The sequence below is a fragment of the Geotrypetes seraphini genome, chromosome 1 (genome assembly GCF_902459505.1).
Source record: "Geotrypetes seraphini chromosome 1, aGeoSer1.1, whole genome shotgun sequence".
Lineage (NCBI taxonomy): Eukaryota > Metazoa > Chordata > Amphibia > Gymnophiona > Dermophiidae > Geotrypetes > Geotrypetes seraphini.
Window position 1 is genome coordinate 164460335 of NC_047084.1, and position 27281 is coordinate 164487615.

At 41.6% G+C, this 27281-nt stretch overlaps 1 protein-coding gene across 1 annotated transcript in view; it reads right to left on the reverse strand.

Moving 5' to 3' along the window:
- Positions 1-17849: 17849 nt before the first annotated feature.
- Positions 17850-27281, reverse strand: part of LOC117355788 (lecithin retinol acyltransferase-like) — a 43931-nt gene continuing 34499 nt past the window's right edge. Inside the window, exon 2 of the mRNA XM_033935218.1 lies at positions 17850-18999. Within this exon, the coding sequence (XP_033791109.1) occupies positions 18847-18999 (153 nt within the window). The 3' untranslated portion in view covers positions 17850-18846. The remainder of the gene's footprint in view (positions 19000-27281) is intronic.

Here is a 27281-nt window from a genome sequence, read left to right on the forward strand (position 1 = left end):
TTCCCAAGAGGTACGCCCAGGAGCCTTGTTTAACACAAGTAGTCATAAATGTTATCAAAAAAATATAAGCATTGCTTTTAGATTTTTTAAATGAATATAAATTGGTATTCAAGATGTTCTGCTTGAATTTGCAGTGTCATCTTTGGTGTTTTCCTGACAAAGCTCCAGTTTAGTCTATTGGAGCGAAACGGAGATCTTCCGTCGGAAAGTGGAAAAGTTTGAGAAAACCGTAAAAAACGAAAAAGAATGCCAAAGAATAAGAAAGTTAAGTAATCTTTAATACAAAAATAAGAAAGAATAAAAGAGCTAAATAGTAAAAGTATAAAATAATCACAAATCGTTGGTATAGAGAACATAAACGGGACCGATGATAGCTCACTGTATGAGCCATTAGCTTTGTAACAGATATCAGGCTTCTGGCTGTGGGCACTTGAGACCCCTGTTTCTCTCTAAAATACCAATGAGAGGGTGAATATATTTGTGTGATAGCGTATTCTTTATGAGATTTTAGTGTGATTCACAATATTTCTATACGTGGGATTACATATTTTCCAACATAAGTGAGGGCTGTTGGCGGATTCTGTGAATCCCCAGCCTCTACAGCCCTGCTTTTTTATTTTTTGTGTTTACTTTTTGCTTGATGCCGTTTGATTTAGAGTAGGCAACCAGTCAAACTACATCAAGCAAAAAGTAAAAGAAAAACAGGGCTCTTGGGCTGGGGATTCTCCGAACTGCCCTGAAGGCTCTGACAGTATTGATCTGAATTTGATTGTCTGAGCAGCATCTGTCTATTGCCTGCTTGTCCAATCAAATTTAGAGCAGTGCTCTCGGGGCCTTTTGGGGGTGGGGACGAATCCTCTGTAGGCCCTAACCACACACGCAAATACTCGGGGCTACATTCAGTAAAGGCCGCTCAAAAATCAGCGTGGAAGAAAAAAATCAGCACTCGATGCCATGCTATAATGGACACTCAAAGGTGAGCGCCCATTATAGAATATCTTTGCGTGCAGACTAGGACTTACACCTGTTGAAACCAGATGTACTTCCCAGAGCCCAGTGTTGGCAAACATCTACACTCTAGAGCAGGGGTGGGCAACTCCGGTCCTCAAGGGCCGGAATCCAGTTGGGTTTTCAGGATTTCCCCAATGAATAGACATGAGATCTATTTGCATGCACTGCTTTCAATGATGCATAGTCGGATTCCGGCCCTCGAGGACCGGATCTTCTCACTCCTGGTCTAGAGAATGACCCGGGGACAAATTTTTCCCCATCACTGCAAGTTTTATCCCTGTCCCATTCCTGTAAGCTCTGCCTTAACCGTACAAACCTCAAACACATATGATTTTAAAGTGTTTGAGGCTTGTGCAGATGAGGACAGAGCTTGTAGGAATTGGGCAGGAAAAGAACTCGCTTGGGCGGGAAAATGAGTTCACGCGGGGACGGGGAAAAATTTATCCCCATGTCATTCTCTACTTCAGTCGTCTATAACACTGCACACAAGCATTAGGAACATCCCTGACCCACCCATGCACCTCCTATGACCGTGCCTCCATTCGGATTGCATGCTATGGAATTTGGGAGTGCATTGTTATAGCGCAGTGCATGGCGAAATGTACGACCAGTGCCAAACTGGTGATTAATACCAATTGGCACCCACATCTTGGCACTAATGGGGGCACACATCTTGGCGCAGTGCCCAAATACCGACACCCGATTTTGGATGCCATATACAGCAGCCAGGGGCTGGTACCTAACATTAGTCAGCAGGTTGTAGAATTGCCATTTTTCTGCCATATGGTTTTAGTCTTTGAGCACTGAACAAGGCCTCCCTGCCTCACCAAGCGTTCTGTTTGCCGGGCTGTCGGTTTGCCCTCACAGGCTACAGTTGCGTGAATTTAAGTGCTTCTGTGTGGAGGAGGTTCTTATTCCCATTCTCCTCCAATGCAAGAATGCATTCTAGAAATGTGAGCATCTTGTTGGCTCCAGTGGTTACACACAATGAAGTTTCAAGTTCTCCAAGGACCAAAGGTATTTAAAAAATTTTTCTCTTTGGGATCAATTTACGGTGACTTTTTGCCCAATCTGTGTTGATGCTTAATATATATGCACTCAATCTCTTCAGGGATTTCAGAGGTCGCTGGAGCTAATTACTGGAATTCAGTGAAATCTGAGGAGAACAAGTGAAGGTATTTTAAAAGCTTCTAAAATATCCACCTCAGTTCACTAGTTTTCTTCTGCAGTGGAGAAAAACATGGCAGTCTGGTTGCCACCAAGGAGCAGAAATCATGCCTGTATTCCAGCTATACTAAGTGTAGTAAACAGGTATTTAACTAGATAGATTTCCACGTTTATGTTAAGAGTTGTTCACTTCAAAGCAACGAACCCCTCGTGGGGTATTTTCACAATGCCCGTATTTTAGCTGTGTTAAGGGGTGGTATTTCCTGAGGAGAGGAAAGAATGGTGACAGGAAATGATGTCCTTAGATTTGACGTTCAAATTTGTTCTTTTGCCGGTTGTGTCTGTGGCTGTAGACTTACAGATGCAAAACCCACCAGGTCAGCAGCCACTCGTGTGGCAAACTGCTCTTCAAAACGGACCTCAGCATGCACAAGTTCAAAGTTTGGTCTTAGTACCTGATGTTGAAGGCATCAAAGAATTGCAGAAAAAGCTGCATGATCTCAGAAAATTGTGGAAAATGGTATTGATGATGTTCTTTTTTTTTTCTGGCATAGCACTCACTAAATTGATTCTCTAATCACACTTAAAGAAATCTGTATTGTTTTCCCTTCCCCCAAATGCATAGTTGTACATCATACCGTACTTGCGTACCAAAAGCTATCAGAGGGATGCAGTCATGTAGCTTTCTGGTGACACATTCCACAGAACTGAGTTGACAGAGCCAGGGTGTTAGGGTTCTGGTGTGATATAGAGATGACCTGCTGGAAGGCTGGAGCCCTGAAGTGAAAAAACCTCCAGTACCTCCCAGGACCAACTCTTCACTCGTCAGTTGGATACAGATGGATTCCCTTCTCACCCTCTGCTAACTTAGAGATTGGAACCCCCAGTAGTCACCCTCCAGGGGTTGTGTTTATATAGGTGTGTGTGTGTATGTGTGTTTGAGATTGTGTTGATAGATGAAACTAAAGAAATAAAAATTGAGGGACCATTTATAACCCCCCCCAAACATACTAACAGGTCTGTTACTGTTGAGATGCCATTATAAGGATTTGTTCAGACAAATCTATTAGTTTTGGACCATCTCATCCTACCTAATATAGACAAAGTTTTGAGCTGTTATTATCACATGAAACTTTTTTTTCTATCAAATTACTGTGTGGACAATTTAGCTGACCCTTTAAATGTATCACTGAAACCCAAGGATCATGGCGTGTTTATTATTATGATTACTCTGTTGGTAATTAGTACTATTTTTAGAAACTGTGATTTATAAGTTTTTTGTTACTGTGAACCATAAATAAAAATATATTTTTAGTTTGTTTCATTTCTAGACTAAGGAACCTTTTACTAAGCTACATTAAGAAATAGGCTTAGCACGTCCATAACACAGGGCTTTCCTAAACACTAAGAGGTACATAATCAAAACAAAAATACATCTAAAAACCCGCCTAAATTGGCACTTGGACGATCAAAAAGGCAGGTTGTCCAAGTACCAATAATCAAAATGGGTTTTAATCGTATCTAAAAGCAGCTTAGGCTTTTTCACTGCTGCTGTGTGCCCAGAGTGAAAAGGGGTGTTTTTCGAGGAGTGGGGGGGGGGGGCAACTTAGACTTAGTCTTCCTGCAGCAATAATCAAAAGTTTAACGAGATTGCCTAGACGGAACTTATATGTAGGTAGGCGATCTAAAAACAGGTCTAAGTGCCCACAAGGTATCCAAAGTGACCAGATAACCACTGCAGACACAAAACACAGACCCCCGCACACTCCCCCAGTGATCACTGACCTACAGCCCCGCCCAAAAAATCAGAATAAAAACGTACATACTTGCCTCTAGATTAGAATATCAGCACCTGACATAGGAAAGCCTAGTAGAGCTGCAGAGAAGTGGCTTAAGTAGTCTGGGGGGTGGGCTAGTGAACCATAGAGAGGAGGACCCAGGCCCATAAGCCACTCTAACAACTGCATTCAAGGTGAAAAATGTGCACCCATCAAAACCCTACTGAACTGCCAAATAGGTGGCACCTACAGCCATAAGGGCTGCTGGGGTAGTAGACAGGTGGGTATAGTAGGTTTTGGGGTGTTTGGGAGGGGAGCTCACCATGACCTATAAGGGAGTTGTGGTGAGATGTTTATGTGGCACTCTTATTGTGAAGTTCACAGCAGTGCCCTATAAGGTGCCCCACTACTCTGTTGCCATGTCTGGGTGGCCAGTCCCTCACTTTGCTGGTCCCTCCCAAAGCAAAGATATTTTTCTAGGTGTTTGGGATTTAGATGATGTTTTGGACAAGGATGCAGTATAAAGATAGACGACTTCGTGGTCTGGATGACCAAACGGCTGGACATAGAAGTAGACGAGTCTTGAAAAAAAAAAAAAAAATTGGGGATATATTTTATGAGAATGGACCTTAGACACTGTTGACTTTGGACGACTAGCGCCTTAGGCCCAAAACGGACTTAGACGTTTTGTTTTTTTATATTATGCTGCTCCACACTCATTTTTTTTTTAAGTTGTCAAAAAAGGTTGTTGTTTTTTTTTAAAGATTTGTTGAATATGTGGTCATGTGCTAATGTTAGCATTAGTACACAGCCATTGAAAAATAATTACCATGGGAGACCCAGAAAATATAGTGAATTCAGTTAGCTTAGTAGGGTCTAAAAAAGTTTGGATAATTTCCTAAAAGAGAAGTCTATAGGCCATTATTTCTGGTACAATCCCTTATACTGAGTCAACTCGATTATTGTAACATCGCCTACTTGGCACTCCCCCAGAAGAATATGCGGCGATTGCAACTGGTACAAAATGCAGCGGTTAGACTACTTTGTGGACTGAAGTTTGATCATGTAACATCTTCCTATTGACTTTTGCACTGGCTGCCGATGGAGGCACGTGTGAAATTCAAGTTTGGTTGTTTTTGCTTCAAGGTACTTTATGGCTTAGCCCCTAAATATATAACAAACCTTTTCACTTTCACAACCAACAAACATAGGTGAAGCTCACACCTGAACTTTGTTTCTCCACCGGTTAGAGGTTGTAAATTTAAAAGTCATCACCAACATCTTTTCTCACATCAAGCAGCATTATGGGGTAAAGATCTAGAACAATTACTCGTGCCTACTACTTATAGGGAATTCAGGAAATGCCTAAAAACACATCTGTTCCTGAAATGCTTAGGAAACCAACCTATACAATCTTAGTCCTCAACAAATGATCTCTAGAACTGTTAATCACTAAGTCTGCACTTTGTTTATTTCACTCAATCTGTAACATCTTTAATCATTGTAAACCACATGGAACTTCACGGTCCTGCGGTATATAAATTGTTATTGAGATGGCTTGGGCAAATCCACAGCTTATTCCTAGCAAAAGCAGCTTAAAACCTGTTTTACTACATGGGATCTAGCTAGGTACTTGGGACCTGGGGTGGCCACTATTAGAAACAGGATACTGGACTTGATGGCCCTTCGGTTTGTCCCAGTGTAACAATTCTTATGTTCTTAATGTGCTACCCAGTTTATGCAGTGGTAATATCGACGCACTAGCTGATTGGCGCAACCATGCCCATTCTCTACCTCTGATAGGCCCCTCCCAGAAAAATGTTTTTAAAAAATCAATACAATGCGCTTATCACTTGCAGATGGCAAAAGCAACATGGAACACTGTAGGCCGTCATGTTAAGCGTATATTACTAGCGCAGCTTAGAACATAAGAATAGCCTTATTGGGTCAGACCAAAGGTCCATCAAGCCCAGTAGCCCGTTCTCATGGTTTCCAATCCAGGTCACTAGTACCTGGCCAAAACCCAAGGCATAGTAACATTCTATGCTACCGATTTTTCAAGTTTTTTTCAAGTTTATTCGGATTTGATATACCGCTTATCAAGGTTATCTAAGCGGTTTTTACAATCAGGTACTCAAGCATTTTCCCTCAAGCAGTGGCTTCCCCCATGTCTTTCTCAATAATACACTGGACTTTTTCTCCAGGAACTTGTCCAAACCTTTCTTAAAACCAGCTACGCTATTCACTCTTACCACATCCTCTGGCCACACTTTCCAGAGCTTAACTATTCTCCGAGTGGAAAAAAAAATTCTCCTATTGGTTTTAAAAGTATTTCCCTGTAACTTAGTAAAAAGAAAAGCTCCTAAGAATTGTTTTGAAAACTTACTATGGAGTCCTAATTTGATTAAAGAAGGGGGTCCCCCCAAACTACAGTCTGTGAGCCTGATGCAACTTTTAGGGCTCAGTTTTCTAGACCTCTGTTTTTCCTGCCCTTTATATTATTTTCATGTGCTGAAGTGGCAAAGGCAGCACAGCTGGTGGAGATCCTTGGTTCTATCAGTTGAAAAGCATGATGGTAGTATGGCATGGTGACAAACTCTGATGGAAATACTCCCCTCTCCCATCCCTTCACCAAATTCCAATAAGAACCCCCTCCTCCCTCTCCATTGACCCTTTCAATGATTTGAAAAATCTTTTGAGGCCATCCTCTTCATAAGATGGTGGACCCCCTTGAGTTAAAGCATTAATAAGTGTTACAATTATTAAAGTAGATTACACTTCCCTCCTCTTATTGCTTTCTGGATGGGTTTTTTTTTAAACTTTATTTAGTTTTTAATGCCAACAATAAGTGCAATACAATTTATATACAAATAATAATAATCAACCAAGCACTTATAGTTAATCAGTATCTATACAAAAATAAAATTCCCTCCCCCAATCTAGCATTACCATCAGGAATAATACCAAAACAAAAGATATACCCCCTCCCTCCCCACCGGATGTGTGAGTTTAAAACAACAGAAAATAGAGAGAAAGATAAAGGACAACTATAGCATATCTACACAAGACAGCAGAAGGGGTTCCCTGAATGGCGAAGTTTAAAAAAATCATTATAGCCTGCAGGTCCTGTGCTTCCAGACAGATTTGCTAGGACATCAGGCCGCCCGTTGGTATAAATTAATATCTGAATTCCTGAATAAAAAGCCAAAAACTAGTCTTAGAGACATTTGGAGCATTGAGATAAAACAGTATATTTCTGCATCTCAATGGCCACGAATTTGGACTTGGAGGATGAGATGTACAGCATCAGCTTCCTGGATGTTTTACTCAGTCTGTGGATATGTAACCTGTGGGTTTTAAAAAAAAAGCAAACTATAGGGGGACTGGGATGTCTGAAAGAGCTGCTGTAAGTGACAGGGAGGCTGAAGCAGTGCAGGAGTGATTGAGGAATGTATTTTATTAAAACAAGTTCTGGAAAAAGAATGATTTTGAGGAAGAATTAATATTTTGATGTGCAAACGCCGTGTGCTTGACTCTGCCGTTTTTGGCTTCTGTTCTGTACATATCTTCTTTGACAGCACAGCGCTGAGGTAATCAGAAACTACTGTGAAAAAGGTTTCTAAAATCTTAGTTTCCTCATCTAAATACAGCACCTAGGCGAATTCAATCAGTTTGGGGGGTTTTAAATAATTTGAATCTTGATTAATAGTTTCAGTCTGGGATGAGTCATTTGATAACCTCTGGGATGGTGGGTTGTCTCTTTTTTTCTAAAGAGCCGTTTGTAAACGTTTGGGAGGAAAGGGAGATATTCATTATCATTATTAATGCATGTAATTATGATTTGCATATGCTGTCTTTGCTTGAAGTGTATGCTAATTGTGCTTAATGACAATAAAATCTAACATTAAAAGGTTTGGTTAGAGCAACGGCGGTATAGGTAATGCAGCAGAAGAGGCTGACTATGTGTGAGAGGCAACTTTAGGTAGACAATTTTTGGGGTGTTTTTAGAAAATAATCATTGGGAAAGTTTAGGCAGAGTTATATGTTATATGTGTTATAAGAATACAGTGGTGCCTCGCATAACGAACGCCTCGCACAACGAACGCTGCACACAACGAACTTCATGTCTTGATTCACACAACGAACTTCATTTCACACAACGAACTTCACACAACGAACTTCGTTTCACACAACGAACTTCGTTTCACACAACGAAGTCGCCCGAGCTGCCGATGTATTGCATCCTTCCGCGCAGGCACTGCAGGCAGTCGTTAGTCACTGCGCTTAACTGCCCTCTCTCACTGTATACAGTCGTCCTTTTAAGATAAACTCAATATTTTTTATATATCATGGCTTCTAAAAAAAGCAGGAAGGTGATTTCTGTTGAAATGAAACGGGAAATAATTAGAAGGAGTGAATGTGGGGTAAAACAGTGTGACCTCGTCAAAGAGTTTGGCCTCAGCAAGACCACCATTTTCACCATTTTGACAAATTTATCTTTTTTTATGTCATCTTAGCATATTTTATGCTGCAGAACGAATTATTTTTTTTAACATGTATTGTTATGGGAAAACGCGTTTCACATAACAAACTTTTCGCATAACAAACTTGCTCCTGGAACGAATTAAGTTCGTTGTGTGAGGCACCACTGTACTCTGGAAGAAAGAATGAGAATGAAGAGCAACAGGAACTATCCCCCTCCCCCTCCCCCTTTACAAAACCACTCTAGCAGTTTTTAGTGAAGGCCGGCATACTGAATGTTCTGCGCTGTCCCCAACACACATCCAGTTCCTATGAGCGTCGGGAGCAGGACCGAGCATTTAGCCCACCAGCCTGCGCTATAAACCGCTATCGTAGTTTTGTAAAAGAGGGCGGAGGGTATATTACACTATGGGCTCCTTTTACTAAGGTGCGCTAGCGTTTTTAGCGCACGCACGAAATTACCGTACGCTACACCGTGCAGTATGTTTCTAGAATAATGCCAGCTCAATGGTCTAGTGCGTGCAGCAATTTAGCATGCGCTATTACGCGCGTTAAGGCCCTAACGCACCTTAGTAAAAGGAGCCCTATGTTACACATATTTAGGACCAAAATTCAAAGATTGAAAGAGAAAGATATTCAGCTGTTGGATACTAATGAGCAGATGGAGGTAATCTTGATGTGGAGTCCAGAAGGAGAAGAAGAATAAAGGCATCTCAGAGCAGCACAAATAAAATAGAGATTTGATTGGGTATACAGACATTTTATATTGGCGGGATATTAATGATGCTGTCTAGTTATGTTTATATGTGGATATTGCAGGGAAATAAGATTTTTTGTATGTGATATGTAAACACAAAGAAGAGAAGAACCATTCCTAGGAGTCAAAATGACACTGTATGTGATTTTTTATTTAATTGTTAATTATTAATTAAACGGGAACAAAGCATCAGATTATGGAGTAATTTTCCCATTCTGGGATTTCTTCCATCACTGTGTTTACATCACTGGCTTGAACCCATCCTCCCTACCATAACTAAAACCATTAATTTAATGTTAATTACGTTATTATTAATTCCTAAAATTATTATATCTCCTTCCTTAATCTCCTTACCTAATCTTTTTTAAATCTTTAATCAATTTTCATTCATCAATTAAATTAGTAGATCTATAAGTCTTAAAAGCCTTTTCAATTCATTGGTATTTCATGGTTGGGACTTATCATGAAAAGACCACACAGTTCATTTCAACACTCAAAACCGACCAAAAAATTGTGCTAGGTTTTTAAAGTGCACTGGTGCTTCAAAGTGCTTTATAAAAGTGCTTTTGTGATGTAGAATACTTCAATACATCTCATAATTTAGGGTACTTAAACCACATAGTTGTATGCGGTACAGTGCTCCCCGGTTATTCGCAGTCAGTGATTCGCGGTCCCAGTCATTCATGGTATTTTCCGACCGCAAATGACTGGGCAGGAGAGGGCAGCTGGAGAGGCAGGAGAGAGCAGCCGGAGCGCTGGCGAGTGAAGGAAATCACTCGCGGTATGCTCCGACTGCCTCTTCTTGCACTAAAGTCAGGTCTCACCAATCAGGAGCTGCATGTCAAAGCAGCTCCTGATTGGTGAGGCCCAACTTTAGTGCAGGAAGAGGCGGTCGGAGCATTCCGTGAGTGATTTCCTTCACTTGCCGGAGTTCCGACTGCTCTCTCCAGCCTCTCCGGCTGCCCTCTCCTGTCTCCCCCGCTGAAAACTGTATTCGCGGTTTTTCAAGATTCGCGGGGGTTCCTGTAACGGAACTCCCACGAATATTGGGGAGTACTGTATATAAATTTTTAAATAAAATAAATAATAAGAAATACCAGTTTACCTTCAGATAGATTTTGTGACAGTACAGAAGATAAAATGGACATTGCTCATTCTGAAGAAGCTATGAAGGAGAAATGCGTGGGCACAGTAGACAATCATAACAGTTGAAAAAAAAAAAAAAAATCAAAGTCCAGCTGTTTTCTTTATCTCACATTCACAGAGTTTCTTTTGTGTTTTGAGCCGCTTGGTGCTTTCCCAGAGTGAGGGGTTTGGCCAAGACTGTTGAAGGAGAATTACTGTTGCAGCCCTTGATACAGCTGGAGGTGAAACGGGGTCGCTGTTGGGCTTTTCTGTGCATACAAGATTTTAAAAAAATACAGCTGCGCTTTGCTTATTTGTTTTTTCAACTGTTATGATTGTGAATTGTGAATTATATGGGATTGTGTCTGTGAAAACTGTGCTTAAAGACACAGTTTTGCAATTTTTTTGAAGATTGCAATAGAGTGATATACTTTTCTTTTTTTTCCCAGTGCCTCATCTTCTTTTTTTTTTTAAATTCTTTATTAATTTTTATTGCTAACAAAAAGTGTAACACAATGTTCATATCAGTAATAATAAATAAGCACTTAAATACAATCAGTATTAGTACAACAATATATGCCCCCCCCACACACACACGATTACCTTAAAGATCACCCTAAAGATACATCCCCACCCACCTCCCCGGATGTGTCTGAATTACCAATAAAAGAAGGCTAAACAAACTATAACAATTGTACAAAAGATGTTAATGGACTCCAAATTAAGTTACCGTAAATATCTTAGAATGCCCTAAAATGTCGGCATTCATCTTTCCATACCTGTAACTTAAACATAAGCTCGCCCACCAAAAGGAAAAATTAAGATGATCACAGTTTTTCCAATTTCGAGTTATTTGTATGGCTACCCCAGTCATAATCAGAAAAAGCCGGCATTTATAACGATCCATAGGGGGCTTAACATACAGTAGTGTTCCACATATAATTACCTAAGTCAATGGGATATACTTAAAGTGGAATTGTTTTGACCAATGACTGGAGAAGCTCTTGTATAAAAGAAAATATATTCAGTCTCATGAAGTTGGGGCTTGTTAGAGCAAGATATCACATTCAACATGCCATGAAACTTTCCTAGACCTGAAATTTTGGAAACTTTCATGCTGTTAATGGAGGTTGAAGGCCAGAACCTCCTGCTCTCATAAATGTCAGGCTGAGTCAGATTCAACATTTGAAAAGAAGCGGAGAAGCTGGTTTTAAAAACAGTCAATTCAATGGTCCTGATATTTTTGTCTATTTTTAAAAATATCTCTCTGACCTTGCAGGTCCTTAGAAACAAGATCGGTGCAGTATCAATGTATTTCCTGGGTCTCATTAACTTTGTAGATAAAATTTTGAATGCTTGTCAGCACACAATGAGAAATAGATGCAGCTGAAACCGCTGCATTTTTGAGAGAGAAATGGGTCCTTTACTTCTTGGATACTGTAGGTCTCTTTTTGATAACATCTGCTTCTTCTTGAGTAGTATCAGTTTCAAAGCTTCGGTTTTCAGAAGATGGGAAGGGCTGAGGTGATGACAGGTCCCTGGCTTTAAGTCCCACCTTTAGTTACCAAAGAACTGAAGAATTCTTTTTCATAGCTTGAATGCTCAAGGGAAGACACAAAGCTCAGGTAATCCTTTGACCCTTTTCACTTACAAAAACACATTTTAATTTAATTTGAAAACATGGGCCTCTGGTGGTATTTTGTTGGGGATGCTTACCTGCCTTGCACTCTTTGCCATGGGATGTTTCACTTATTAAAATGTCACTCGTAGGGTCTATTCAAGGAGAGAATGCCACATTTTCAACAGCATCTGCTCACCTCCCCTGTCAATGCCTATGCTATATAGATTAATGTTTGTTAACTTAAACCAAACTGAATGCCATTTTAGTTTGGTTATTGTGTGAAGGTATTTCCATGGGTAAAAAAGTGCTTTTGCACTGAAATCACTTTTAATAAATTTGATCATGATATTGGTACCCTATCTCATGTGCATACATCTTATATACACAAGTTTATTTGGATATGGCGCTGTAAGTTAGAAGAAAGGAACACTAAATTACAGTATTAAAATTGACAGGTTTACTAATTCCATATGTTGCCTCCCAGAGTTCACAGTTTGATTCTGAACACATTTGATCCTATTTAGTTCCTGTATAGCAGTATATTACATTACATTACATTACATTAGTGATTTCTATTCCACTTGTGCCTTGCGGTTCTAAGCGGATTACAAATTAGAAGATATCTGGACATTACCGAGAGAATTATATAACAATGATTCATGTACATTCCATGATACAGTTGAGAATTACAAATTAGGAGATATCTGAATTTATCCGATGGAATTACATAGTAAAGATTCAAGTACTTACAGGATACAGTGAAGAATAACAATATATTCGAGTAACAGAAGAAGATTACCTAACATTGAAGGAAGAAGTTTGTTGGATACATGTGGTAGATGCTTATTTAGGAATCTGGATATTTTTTGGTAGGTATGGTTCGAGGGATTGACTTGTGTGTTATTTACGGGGGAGAAAGCATGTACGAGTGGAAGGAGATTAGTAGGTAAGGACGTGTTTTTTGAATAGAACTGTTTTGATTTCTTTTCGAAACACTTTGATGTCTGTTGTTTTGATCATCAGTTTGGTGATGGTGGGGTCAATTTTCGCTGCCTGTGTCGCTAGTAGGCTGTCATAAAGTTTCTTCCGTCAGGTACCATTATGAGGAGGGAAGGTGAATAGGTTCTGAGTTCTCCTTGATCTGGGTGAGTGGTAGCGGTATAGGCGGTTATTTAGGTAGCTGTGTGCCGCAGCAAGATTCAGGGTGTACTGCAAGATGCCAGCAAGGAGGAGAGGTGCCAGCCCTGGCTGACTACGTACAGGACGTGCCTCTCAAGACAAGAGGCACATCCTGTAGGCAGTCAGCTGGCACCTCTCCTCCCAGGGTTAGCGAGCTCAGGGCCGCAGCTGAAGGGCCTCCATGCATGCGCAGTCATCTAGACCAGTATCCTATTTCCAACAGTGGCCAATCCAGGTCACAATTATTTGGCAGAAACCCAAATAGTAGCAACATTTCCCGTTATTAATCCTAGGACAAACAGTGGTTTCCCTCATATCTGTCTCAATAGGGGACTATGGACTTTTCCTCCAGGAATTTGTCCAAACCTTTTTTAAACCCAGCTATACTAACCTCTGTTACAACATCCTCTGGCAACAAGTTTCAGGGCTTAACTATTAGTTGAGTGAAAAAAAATATTTCCTTCTACAGTATTTGTTTTAAAGGTATTTCCATGTAATTTCATTGAGTGTCCCCTAGTCTTTGTAATTTTTGAAAGAGTAAAAAACTCAATTCATTTTTACCTGTTCTACACCACTCAGGATTTTGTAGACCACAATCCCCCCTTCAGTTGTCTCTTTTTCCAGCAGAAGAGCTCTAACCTCTTTAGCCTTCCCCCATATGCGAGGAGTTCCAACCCCTTTATAATTTTGGCTGCTTGACTTTGAACCTTTTCTAATTCCACTATATTTTTTTAAGATATGGCAGTCAGAATTAAATAAGAGCAGACAGGAGAAGAATCTCCACAACCCAATCAAGAATGAACAAACCAACAGTGGAGACGTTCAAACATACAGGTGTGCAGATTTATTTCCAAACTTTGAGTAATTGTGCAATGGCTCGACAAGCACGTGTGCCGGCCTAAACGGCCTGCTTCAGGACCCTTATTATCAATACTCTATGACTTGTGGAGCAACATGTATCATGGGTAAACAATCTCAAAAAGCACACTATTGAGGAGAAACTCTTTCATGTATCCTCCACGCAGGAAAGGAGTCCAAGTGCCGATAGTCAAAACCATCTTTCTGTATGTCTAGCGAGGTGTTTCAGCCTTTGTACGTTCAGAGCACAAAATGGGCGTGGTGGAGGTGTGTTATGGGCGGGCTTTGGGCAGTCTCAAGCGTGGGTTAGACATGGATGTCTTGGTGCGATAATCAAACATTGTGTAAATCATCCTGCACAGAACTTATATGTTTGGAACTAGACCTCTTTTAGAAGGGTCTAAGTGCCACAAAGGTGTCCAAACAAACCAGATGACCACTGCATGCATCAAGGTAAGACACCCCCACACTCCCCCAGTGCACACGGACCCCCTCACACCCATAAAGATCAGACTACAAACGTACATTCCTGTCTCCAGAACATCAGCTCCTGGTATAGGAAAGCCTAGTAAAGCTGCACACAGGTGTCTTAAGAGAGGAGTAGCAAGTTCCATAAGCTACTCTAGCCACTACATTCATGGTGGAAAATGAGAGCCTGATTGTATAATAATAATGTTTTTATGCTATGATTATATGTGAAATTTTTAATTTTGAGATGATTTTTATGTAGTAAGTCAATTTTAATTGTGTATGTTATACTATACTCCGCTTTGTAAAAAGCAGACTATACATAAACAACCCCCTCCCCAAAACCTTACTCTACTGCCAGATAGATGCCACCTGCAGCCTTAAGGGCAATAGGGGTTGTAGACAGATGGGTATTGTGGGTTTTGGGGGGGGGGGGGCTCACCATAACCTATAAGGGAGTTCTGGTGAGATGTTTATCTGGTACCCTTTATGTAAATTTCACAGCAGTAAGGTGCCCCATTGCTCTGTTGCCATGTTTGGGTGGCCAGTCCATTACAAGATTGGTCCCTTCCACGTCCAAATGGTCTTGTTCTGGGTGTTTGGGACTTGGACAAAGTTGTGGTCGAAAATGTGGTATAAAGATAGATGTCCTGGCAGTCTGGGGATCCCAATAGCCTGGACGTCCAGATAAAGGATTAAAAAAATATATATATTTCTAGATGTATGGTGGTTTTGCCTTTCAAAAATAGGCATTTTCTTACTGCCAACTATGGACTGGACATCTAGTGCCATACGTTCAAATCAGACTTAGCCAAATGATTTGAAAATGCCCCTCCACGTTTCTTATAAAAATTTGGATTGCTTTCTTCAGCCCATAATGGGTGAACATTGTATCCAATTTATTAGCAGATTTTAATTTTTCCAGCACAGGATTTGTATTCTCTTCTTTGTGTGCAGGATTAGAAACATGATGGCATATAAAGGCCAAATGGCCCATCCAGTCTGCCCAGCCACAGTAATCATTATCTCTTCCTCTCTCTAAGAGATCCAACATGTCTATCCCAGGCTTTCTTGAATTCAGACACAGTTTCTGTCTCCACTACTTCCTCCAGGAGCCTGTTCCATGCATCTACCACCCTTTCTGTAAAAAAAAGTATTTCCTTAGATTACTCCTGAGCCTATCACCTCTTAACTCCATCCTATGCCCTCTCATTCCAGAGCTTCCTTTCAAATGAAAGAGACTCAACTGGTGCACATTTATTCCACGTAGGTATTTAAACGTCTCTATCATATCTCCTCTCTCCTGCCTTTCCTCCAAAGAATACAGATTGAGATCTTTAAGTCTATCCCCATACGCCTTATAATAAAGACCACATACCATTTTAGTAGTCTTCCTCTGGACCGACTCCATTCTTTTTATATCTTTTTGAAGGTGCGTTCTCCAGAACTGTGCACAATATTCTAAATGAGGTCTCACCAAAGTCTTATACAGGGGCATCGATACCTCCTTTTTCCTACTGGCCATACCCCTCCCTAATAACCAAGTTTTTACTGTTTAGAGAGGCACAATAATTCTTTGTTTACATTGCAAATTCAGTCTAGGACTGTTGCCAGCAGTAAAGAACTGTCAGGTTTCTCTCTTCATGCTCTACTGGATGTTGAGCCATCATCCCTATAGCCATATGGAAAAAAATACATTTATTTATTCATTCAATTTTCTGTACTGTTTTTCTAGGGAAACTAAGATTGGTTTACATCAGTGGTCTCAAACTCAAACCCTTTGCAGGGCCACATTTTGGATTTGTAGGTACTTGGAGGGCCGCAGAAAGAATAGTTAATTTCTTCTTATTAAAGAAATGACAATTTTGCATGAGATAAAACTCTTTATAGTTTATAAATCTTTCCTTTTGGCTAAGTCTTAATAATAATATTGTAATTTATAGGTAAAGAGACATATGATTAAAACGGTTTTATTTTACTTTTGTGATTGTGATAAATATACCGAGGGCCTCAAAATAGGACCTGGCGGGCTGCATGTGGCCCCCCAGGCCGCGAGTTTGAGACCACTGGTTTACATGAATTTATTAATGTACTTAAATATTTTCCCTGTTGGTTCTGGTGGGCTCACAATCTATCGTACCTGGGGCAATGGGGGGATTAAGTGACTTGCCCAGGGTCTCAAGGAACAGCATGGATTTGAACCCACAACCTCAGGGTTCTGAGGCTGTAGCCTGAACCACTACACCACACTCTCCCCTGAAGTATGCTAGCCCATGCACAGAAGAAGCAGAAATGACCTGAGAAAATATTGCTGCTGCTGATGTTACATTAGTCTGCCTAAATCAGCATCCAGTGGGAGAAGGTAAAAGTGTTTGCACAGGAAGTCACAGATGAAAAATGAATACCTAGGAACTACTGAATTTATAGCATGACATATAAATCTGTAGGGCACAGATATCTTTGCCAAATGATCCAATAGCATTAAAAAGTTAAAAATCTCTTCCAACCCTGCTTACTAGATCATACAGGGGCGGGCAGTCTGGGCTCCCATCAGTCTTCTCTGTGTAACTGGCGGCTTCTCCTACAGCAGGGATGCCAAAGTCCCTCCTCAAGGGCTGCAATCCAGTCGGGTTTTCAGGATTTCCCCAATGAATATGCATGAGATCTATTTGCATGCACTGCTTTCATTGTATGCTAATAGATCTCATGCATATTCATTGGGGAAATCCTGAAAACCCAACTGGATTGCGGCCCTCAAGGAGGGACTTTGACACCCCTGTCTTACAGGGTGAGGCATAACAAAGATGCTATCCCTCTGTGATGTCACTATTTACGATCATACGGGGTTTCCCCCAGAGGTAATGGCAAGAGCACGGGTATCCAAAGTCCCTCCTTGAGGGCCGAATCCAGTCGGGTTTTCAGGATTTCCCCAATGAATATGCATTGAAAGCAGTGCATGCACATAGATCTCATGCATATTCATTGGGGAAATCCTGAAAACCCGACTGGATGTGGCCCTCAAGGAGGGACTTTGGAGACCCCTGGGCAAGAGGCTGGCATTGAAAAAAAAAAAGATTGCTTGCAGAACAGAATTTTCCAGAAAGATAAGCAATCAAGTGTAATTGAACTGACAAATTTTATTGAAACTCGGGAAGGGAAAGTAGAGCAAAAGGGGTAAACAGGTTATGGGGACAGGGGCACAAATGAGTGTTATCAAAATGCAAACAATTCCAAGAAATCACATTAAGGGCTCCTTTTACTAAGCTGCGATAGCGGTTTTAGTGTGCGTAGAATTGCCCCGCGTGCTAGACGCTAATGCCAGCATTGAGCTGGCATTAGTTCTAGCCATGTAGTGCGGGTTTAGCGCACGCTAAAAACGCTATCGCAGCTTAGTAAAAGGAGCCCTAAGTATTGATATCACCGATTCAACAATGCACAACTCTTAACAAGGATAGGCCTCACTTCCACAACTAACCAGGAAATAACTTTCTCTGTATAACCTTGGTGAATATCATCAAGGATAATAACCTCTGGTTTTGAAAATCCCCTTCCATGTGTCCATCAAGTTACAGGATTTTTTTGTTCTACTAAACATCCTGTATGGGTGTAACAGTTTCACCATCAGTCTTATGGCACTCTATTAGGATTCCACTTGATTCCAGCAGTAACCAAGTGTGGGGGTCCCATGGTGCAGGCCACAAGGCCCTCTGGGTACATGACGTTGCCTATTTATCTGTTCTGCTTTGCTTCTCCTCGGTTCAGCACTGCCCACAGTTTCTCTGCCTTCCTCTGTTATCTCAGCCTGTTTGTCTTCTCAGGAGAGAGGACAAGACGCCTCTGTACTTCCCTTTAGTTCAACCACTATGAACTTTTTATCTCTTCAGCATGAGGGTCCTTTGCTAGCACTTCTCCTCTAGCCCTGGATTCCTATGATGGGGAGAGGGGCTCATCTTTGTCCTGATAATTGGGGGTAGGGATGGGGGGAAGGGACTTTTCTTCCTTCTGACTGCTACAAGGCTGGAGGTGGGAGCTTTCAGCCTTCAGTCCCAGCTGGGCACATCAGTCAGTGGACTTCTTGAGTTCCTGGGACTGTCCTGGCTCAGGTGCTGTGGCTACGGGGAGGGGGAAATCCCAGTGCTGCTCTCCTTTCTACTGGGGCCATGGCCCCTTTGGGGATACCAGTGTGAGCGGGCTTCTCTCTGGCGATGCTCAACACAGCTCTCCTTGCTCTCTCCTAACAAATGTGAGGACATTTCAACAGAGGTTGCGCAACTCATTCTACACTGTGATATGGTTAAGACTAACCTGAAGTACTGTCCATAAACCATAAGAGATCATTTTCTTCACGGCAGTTCTTATAAACACTGTGCACAGGCCAAGTGGCTTCTCGGAGACTGATGTTAACTGGCCATCCACAGAGAGAATGAAAAGAGGATACTTGGGAGAGTGGTTGCAGGTCCCAAACCCAGGCAGAGAATAGATGCCAGTCCCAGCAGCACTGAGACAAGTACACTCCTCTGGTCCCGAATCACCATCTTCACAGTCTCACAAAACTGTGAAAACAAAACCAAGCTGTTTGAATTATTAAGGCCTATTTCAGACACAGAAAAATTAATACATGTGAGGTTAATGAAGCATTTGTTTAAATAATTTTTTAAAAAATACACCGGTTGGGTTTTTTCTTGATTCTTCTGTTCATGTGGATGCTTAGCTGGTAAAATTCAGGAAAAATATGCTATTTATTACTAAGGTCTTTTTTACTAAGGTGTGCTAAGCCTTATTAAATGCTTCGCAGGCCAAGTAAGCCTTGCCATAGGATGTGCTAAAGTGCCCTGTGATATGAGGGGCCACTGAAAAGTTCTCAACCCAACCAACAAAGTCGGGGCAGTCTCCATTGAGAGTTTTACACTTAATCCAGTGATTTTCCACTTTTTCCATTCCATCGGAAAAATACAGAATGGGAAAAAAATGGAAAATGAAATGCTGGACTAATGTATAGTCCTCAATGGAGACTGCCCCAGCTTTGTCAATTGTGCTAACCTGTGTACATTACTAGACTTGTATATTGCTTTTTTAATGTAGACTTGTATATTGCTTTTTTTGTTGCTTTAGCACTTCAGAGCTGACATTCAAAGTGGCGGGCATTGGAGGAATAAGTGACTTACCCAGGGTCACAAGGAGCAGCACCAGGATTTGATCTCACAACCACTGGATGGAGAGGCAGCAGCTCAACCAGTGTGCCCACAACCCTTCATTAGAGAATGACACGGTGACGTTCCCGTCCCCGCGGATAACCGCAGGAAATAATCCCATGTCATTTTCTAGTGTCTATTTCAACCTCAGTCCTTCTACACCAGCATTCTTCAAAGCAAAGCTTGCGGGTCAGTGGCTGTGCTTATGTGAGCCAAGGATAATGAAGCCATTGTGACATCACTGATGTGATTGGCTCTTAGGCACTGGTGGAATGAGGCATTATGACATCACAATATCTGCTCTGGATACCAGAGACTGTCATTCTGTAGTGTCTGTTTCAACCTCGGTCCTTCTACACCAGCATTCTTCAAAGCAAAGCTTGTGGGTCAGTGGTTGTGGCCATTCATACTCTGATTCTTCCCTCTCTCCTTAAAGAATGACATGAAGATGGTTTCCCGCGGTTATCTGCGGGGACGGGGACGGTGATGAATTTTGTCACCGTGTCATTCTCTACCCTTCATCTGAGCCACCTGCTAAATAGGAGTCAGTATGTGCTCCCATGTTAATATTTTTGCCAGTCCTGAAGGCTAATGGAAAATTAGGAGCTTTTTTACTAATCTACAGTAAGCCCTACTGAATGCCCACTGCAGCTTAAAATGGATTACCGCAGTATACACTCAAGCATTCTGCTGGACATTACAAATTGGCACGCTCTAATTTTTTTTTTTTTCCTGTTGAGGATGCAGAGAGTAGGTGTTCCTGCGCTAATCAGTTAGCATGTCCACATTACCAAATGCTAACAGGTTAGTGCAGTGGGGGTCTTCTCTAATCAAATGAGCAGGCAGGACTCTTCGGGGAATCCTGCCGGCTCAGCTGATTGGGGATAAATTCCCCTGCCACGATCAGCTGAAATGTAGGTCAGGGTTTTCCAGGCTTACATTTCAGCTGCCTATCTTGGTGGGAATCGCAGCTAGGTAGCCGCTTTAGCCCGCCTAACACCATGTCCGGTGTTGGCCACGCCTACTTTGGCATTCCACGGCCAAAAGTGGCTAACTAGCCACAATTTCAGCTGCCTTTTATTTAGGCATTGGTAAGCGCTTCAACACTGGGGAAGAGGTGCGTGCATGCAGCAGGTGGGGCGGGGAAGAGCGTGGGAGAGGGGTGCCACTGCCCCAGGCGCTGCTCACCTCCACTATACTGCTGGTGGCGTGACTGTCCACTGGATTGAGTCTTTAGAGAGGAAGCATGCTTAGAGTTATCATATTTTTATCTGGGATACCCCGGACACATGACCCTTCCCTGTTCAGCCTCCAACCCCACCCCATTCCCTAGACCCGCCCCACAAAGTCTTCTCTTTTCTTCCGGACGACCTCCAGCTGTGTCTGGAGGACCTGGAGCATGCGTGGATGTGCGACGTCATCCATGCATGCTCAGAGGCCCTCCAGATGAGGCTGAAGCTCATCAGGGCTTACCAAAACCAGAACAAATGCCAGGTTTTGGAAAGTCCATCCGGGAGCCCTGACAGTTCTCTAAAAAGAGGACGTCCGGGTTTTCCAGGATGTCTGGTAATCCTAAGCATTCTTGTCTAGCATTAAGACAATTAAGGCCCCTTTTATAAAGCCACAGTAGTGATTCTCCCTCGCCAAATGCACCAAAGCCCATAGGAATTAAATGGGCTTCAGTGCATTTGCTGCAGGATAAGCACTAATGTGGCTTTATAAAAGGGACCCTTAATGTTGTATTACTATAACAGGGAAACCAACCTGTGGGGGAAACCAAACCAGTGCCTGTTTTGTGCCTAATTTTAAAAGGCTCAAAGGCATATATGTGTTTTTATTAAAATATATATTAAAAGAAAAACTAGCATAAATCATGCAGAAATAGCAGGTAAATGAACCTGGGAACATTTACAGGCTCATGAACCTGATTGTTCTCCACTACATTGGGATGCCCAAACGAATCACTTTGCTATCTGTTATGGCTGCAGAACGTGCATCCCCTAATGCCACTCATGTCGTGCCCACTTTGCAGATATCTTGATTTTGGCAATTAGCATCATGCAACTTTTTTTTTACTTTGTTTTGATTATATGATTTGGATGTTTTGAATAATAATAATAATAATAACAGTTTATATACCGCAGTATCGTTAAGTCCTATGCGGTTTACAAAAGATTAGTGAAGTACAAGTTGAGTTGACGTACAAGTTGAATTAACTTAAGGGATGTGGGAACAATAGGGAGAAAAGGCAGGAACACCGTTAGAGAGGGGAAAGAGAGAAGTGGGTCAGCTGTCTAGGTATTTCAGGAATAGGTGAGTTTTGAGGCGTTTCCTGAATACCTCATAAGTGGTGGGCAATAGGAGTTGTTCTAGGTCTTTACCCCATAGAGCTGCTTGATGTGAGAGAAGATGCTCATGGTGTCATTTTGCTGACACATGCCCATCCATCTCCCTGTTATGTTGTTTTTTTGGACATCTTTCATTTTTTAACTCCATAGCCTAGTATGCTTGATGTTTTAAAATTACTACTGCGGGAGGAGGAGGAGCATTCTTCTACCTGGAGAATTTCCAGCACTATGTCTTCCCTTCCAGCCACCTGATGATGGCATCAACATGGGTCGGTTCTCAATTCAAAAGTTAGCAGCTTCCTGTGACCTGTGAAGGAGGAGGAGCATTCTTGTATCTGGAGTAGGGTTACCGTATTTTTCTCAGGGAAACCCTGGGCACATGATCATGCCCTGTTCTGTCTCCAGCCCCATCTGTCCCACCCCAGCTCCACCCAGTTCTGCCTCCAGCCCCATAAAGCCTCTTCTGCTTCTTCTATCAAAACCACGATAGCAATTTTTAGTGCAGGCCAATGTGTTGCATGCTCTGTGCTGCTCCCAACATTCATAGAAGGGTCCTTTTACTAAGGCATGCTAGACTATAATCGAAGCGTTAGCGTTTAGCGCGCGCTAAAACGGCTAGCGTGCCTTAGTAAAAAGACCCCAGAGTTCCTATGAGCGCTGGGAGACATGCAGAGTATTCAGCGTGCCGGCCCGCTCTAAAAACCACTATCATGGTTTTGCAAAAGGGAGGGGGGGAAGTAAAAAATAAAAAAAGAGAAGTGGAGATTTCTTTTGTTATTATTGGTGAGGTAATTTTCTTGTTTCTCTCCTTCCCTTCTGATGTGGATTTTATTTTGCTTAGAATGAATATTTATGTATTGATTTATTAAAAATTAAGAATAGTCTTACTGAATTAACAAAGGATGCCAACGGGCCCCAAACCAATTTAAATAATTTGCTATTCCCTAATATATCTGCATTCATCTTTTCGTGTTTGTAACCTAAACATAAACTGGCCCGCCAAAATCCTTTGTTAATTCAACATAGTTGTCTTTGTTTAAAAATTTTTAATTTATTTTTATACATATCCAGGATGGGGTGGGTGGGGGAGGGGGGGATATTTTTCTGGTTCATTTCTTGATTAAATTGTTGGATGGGAGGGGTGGGATATCTATTTTCTGAATTGTTATTAATAGAATTTAAGTGTTTATTTTGTTTTTAATTACTGTATAATTCATGGCACTTTATATTAGCTTTGAAAATTAATAAAGATAAAAAAAGAAAAGAATAGTCTTACTGGGGCAGACCAATAGTCCATCTAGGGATGCCAATATCCCGTCTTCATGGTGGCCAATCCAGGTCACAAGTAACTGGCAAAAAACACAAATAGTAGCACATTCCATGCTATCAAGTAGAGGATTCTATGTTGACTTATCTAAATATGTTTGTGCAGATAAGTCAACATACCCCCTCTTCTACGAAACTGCGCTAGCAATTTCTAGCACTGGGAGCCACGCTGAATGGCCCACGCTGCTCCCGACGTTCATAGAGTTCCTATGAGCGTCGGGAGCAGCGTGGGTCATTCAGCGCGGCTCTCTGCACTAAAAACTGCTAGCGCAGTTTAATAGAAGAGGGGGATAGAATCCTCCACATAATACCAGAATGGCAATTTACAAGATCAAGTAATGTCACAGCAAAGGAGACGTAGACCAATGGACTGTAGTTGGATCAATTTATTAGATCATACAAAAGACTCAACACGATTTGTGTTTCGGCCAGAGGCCTGCATCAGGAGTCAACAGTGGGAAACTTATTGATGATCTTCCAAACTGAATTGATCCCAACCTGGTCTGATATAAAGTCTCAAAGGTTTGATCATTTAAATAATCAAATGAAACTCTTACCAAATAGCAAACATCAGACATGCCTGGCTATCTGAATTCAGCAATGAGTGAGGCTTTTATAGCTTCCATTAGTTCTAATGGAGATATTCTGACAAGATATTTGAGATAGGCAATGCCAGTAATGTCAGCAGAGTTAAATAATGTGCTTTGGAAAAGGAGTGGTTTTCTCTGAGGGTTCACATTTATTCAAAGAGCAAAGACCTTAGAATAACATCTTTATATACACCTTCATAGACCTGAGTGGTGTAACTGTGTGAAAATCAGCACACACAGTATATTCTACATCAAAGATTGTCATCGGTCCAAAATTTTTTTCCAAAAGTGCTTAGAGTGCAATTTTTATAAATAGTTTTAATAAATAGAAATACTCATCTTAAATGTGCAAAGAAAACGCGACTCGGGGGTATATACTCCGACATAGAGCTATGTTTCACCGGATGGCTATATCAAGGATTCCCCCTTTAAGTTGGCCGGAGCGAACCTGGAAATGTGGGAGACATCGCTTCGGCCGACTTAAAGGGGGAATCCTTGATACCGCCATCCGGCGAAACATAGCTTTATGTCGGAGTACATACCCCCGAGTCGCGTTTTCTTTGCACATTTAAGATGAGTATTTCTATTTATTAAAACTATTTATAAAAATTGCACTCTGAGCACTTTTGAAAAAAATTTTGGACCGATGATCTTTGGTGTAGAATATACTGTGTGTGCTGAAACTTGATTTTCACACGGTTACACCACTGAGGTCTATGAAGCTCTATATAAAGGTGTTATTCTAAGGTCTTTTCTCTTTGAATAAATGTGAATGCTTTGCTGACTTTAGCAAAACCATATTAGCCTTTCTCTGATGGTGTCATCCATACAGTGAAAAGGAGTTAAAAGGTATATTAAAGACACGGGATGGCAATTATCCTAAAGCATACAGGCAGAAGCAGACATAAAGCTTGTAAACAGGTTGAATTGTTAAACTTATGTAAGGACTATTAAGATCTAACTACCTGTTACGCCTGAAGCCTTTAATGCAGTCTGTCAAGTTGTTCCATCATTTTGAAAATTCAAACTTGGAGACTTTCTTTTATTTAGAAGCCGCAGACATTTCTAACTTATTATGAGCTCTTCAGAGGTTTTCAATTGAAAGCTAAAAGTTTACGGGTAAACATTAAAATAAAAGATTAGGGGGGGAAGTTATTAAGCTGCCTTATTTAGGTCACTGCGAGTTGCATCTTAATGAAATGCAAATCATACAAAGGCATGTAAAGCAGCTCATTCCTATGTTAAAAATAGACTCTACTTGCGGTATGCACTAGAGCCCTGAGTCTATAAATAGCATCTAACTCGTAGGCACTGTTCTACACGGTTGTCAATCATCAACTAGGTACTGTTTATAGAATCATACCTAGTGGTGTCTAAGCAGTCTTAGGTGCCGGTAGGCATTGCATCCTTAGGCACACTGCCATTTAGGCCAATGTTTTCTTGGTCTAAATCAGTGTTCTTCAACCACCGGTCTGTGGACCAGTGCCGGTCCACAGAAATTTCCTGCCGGTCCACAGGGCCTGCACGTGCATCAGGCCCAAAACAGTGTTCTTCAACCACCGGTCCACGGTGTGATCTTTGAGCCAGCTCCCTCTTCCTCACTGATTCAGTGCACAAAGCCAAGGGCAGTGGCTCCTACGCATGTCCTGCACCTGGACCGGAAGCCTTCTCTCTGACGTCGCAACGTCAGAGGGAAGGCTTCCAGATGAGGCGCAGGATATGCAAGGAGCCGCTGCCTGCAGCTTTGTGCATTTCATCAGTGAGGATGAGGAAGCCGGCCTGATGATAACACCGGGGGTGGCATAAAATAACCAGGCCTAAAACAAATTATAGCTTTTACCCTCACGTATTGATTTTCCCCTAAGTGTGCTTTTTTCTCAAAGATTGTAGTTCTACCCTTCTTTCCTGTGTGTAGTTAGTATATATGTTTTTGTATGTGTCTACTAACCTAACCTGGTTCTGTTTAGTATTTTAACTCTAATTTGTTGTTTCTTTTGTAAGATAATCTTTATTTCTGTACACCGCCTAGAAATTTGATTAAGCGGTATAAAATTTTTTTTTTAATAAACTTGAAACTTGACATAAAATGATGAAAACATATGGAAACATGGCTCCTAGTGGTAGTAGCATGAGACTATTGATAGGGGTGCCATTTTGGCGATGGTGTCCACAGGGCAGGAGCAACTGGGGATCACTGGTGGGCATTTTCTTTGGGGGGGGGGAATGTGATCAGAGGAGAGGGAAACCTTGATCAGGAAGTGAGGGAAGGATGTGATCGGGGCAGAGGGAAGGGCACTAGTCCCTTTGAGCTTAACCCAAAAGCATTGAACCATGACTTTGAGTAGCATTATTCATTTACCACACCAGTCCCATTACTCCCATGGTAAATGACTTAATTTAAGGCCTCTTCTATTAAAGTTCCTATGAGCGTCGGGAGCATTGCAGGCCATTCAGCGTGGCCCTCTGTGCTAAAAACTGCTAGTGCAGTTTAATAGAAGAGGCCCTTAGTTTATTGATATACCACTTAGCCAATAAGAGCTCAGTGGTATACAATTAAAATCAGTAAGAAAAGGGGGGAACAACCCAGAACTACAGAATAAGATAAGAAAGACTAAACATATACATTTATAGAAAAACACATACCGGTACATACAGACCTCAGGAAGGAAGCTTTTATCAATCTGGAATTTGACTTTTCAAACACCATGTGAAAAAGTAAGCCTTTAAACAGGCTTTAAATTTTGTCAGACTTCTTTCAGCTTGATGTAACTCTTTTTTATGGTACACTGTCATAAGTACGCCAGACATTGGTGCGCCGACAATCCCGCCCCCGACATTTGCACGCAGGACAAATGCGTGCCGTCGTATTGCCTTTACTTTGGGGCAAAATTGTAAGTAGATTGGGGAGGGGGGTTGTGGCAATGGTGTAATGGAGTGCGCATTGGCATCCCCGATTATAGTGGGAGGGGGTCCCCCCCACACCCCCTCAGAGTGGAAAATGGAAATTTTCGAGTTCGCACGAGGAGAACGGGAGTTGTAAATGTAGGGGGAGGTTCCTCCCCCCCACACACCCTCAACGAGAGCGCGAGTGTATTGGGGGTTCCCCCAAACCCTCCCTCAGAGCGCAAACAGGAAGGCAATATGGCGGCACACATTTCTCCTGTGTGCAAATGTCAGGGTGGGATTGTTGGCGTGCCATTGTCTGGCGCGCTTTTAACGGGTCACCCTTTTTTATATGTTGTGGTTTTATTACATTCATGTTCATATTATTTGTCTTATCTTATGATTCATACGATTAGTTTATGTGATTTATGAATTTAGCATGGTCTCATTTAGACCTAAATGAGAATTAATTAAACATGTAAGGGCCCCTTTTATA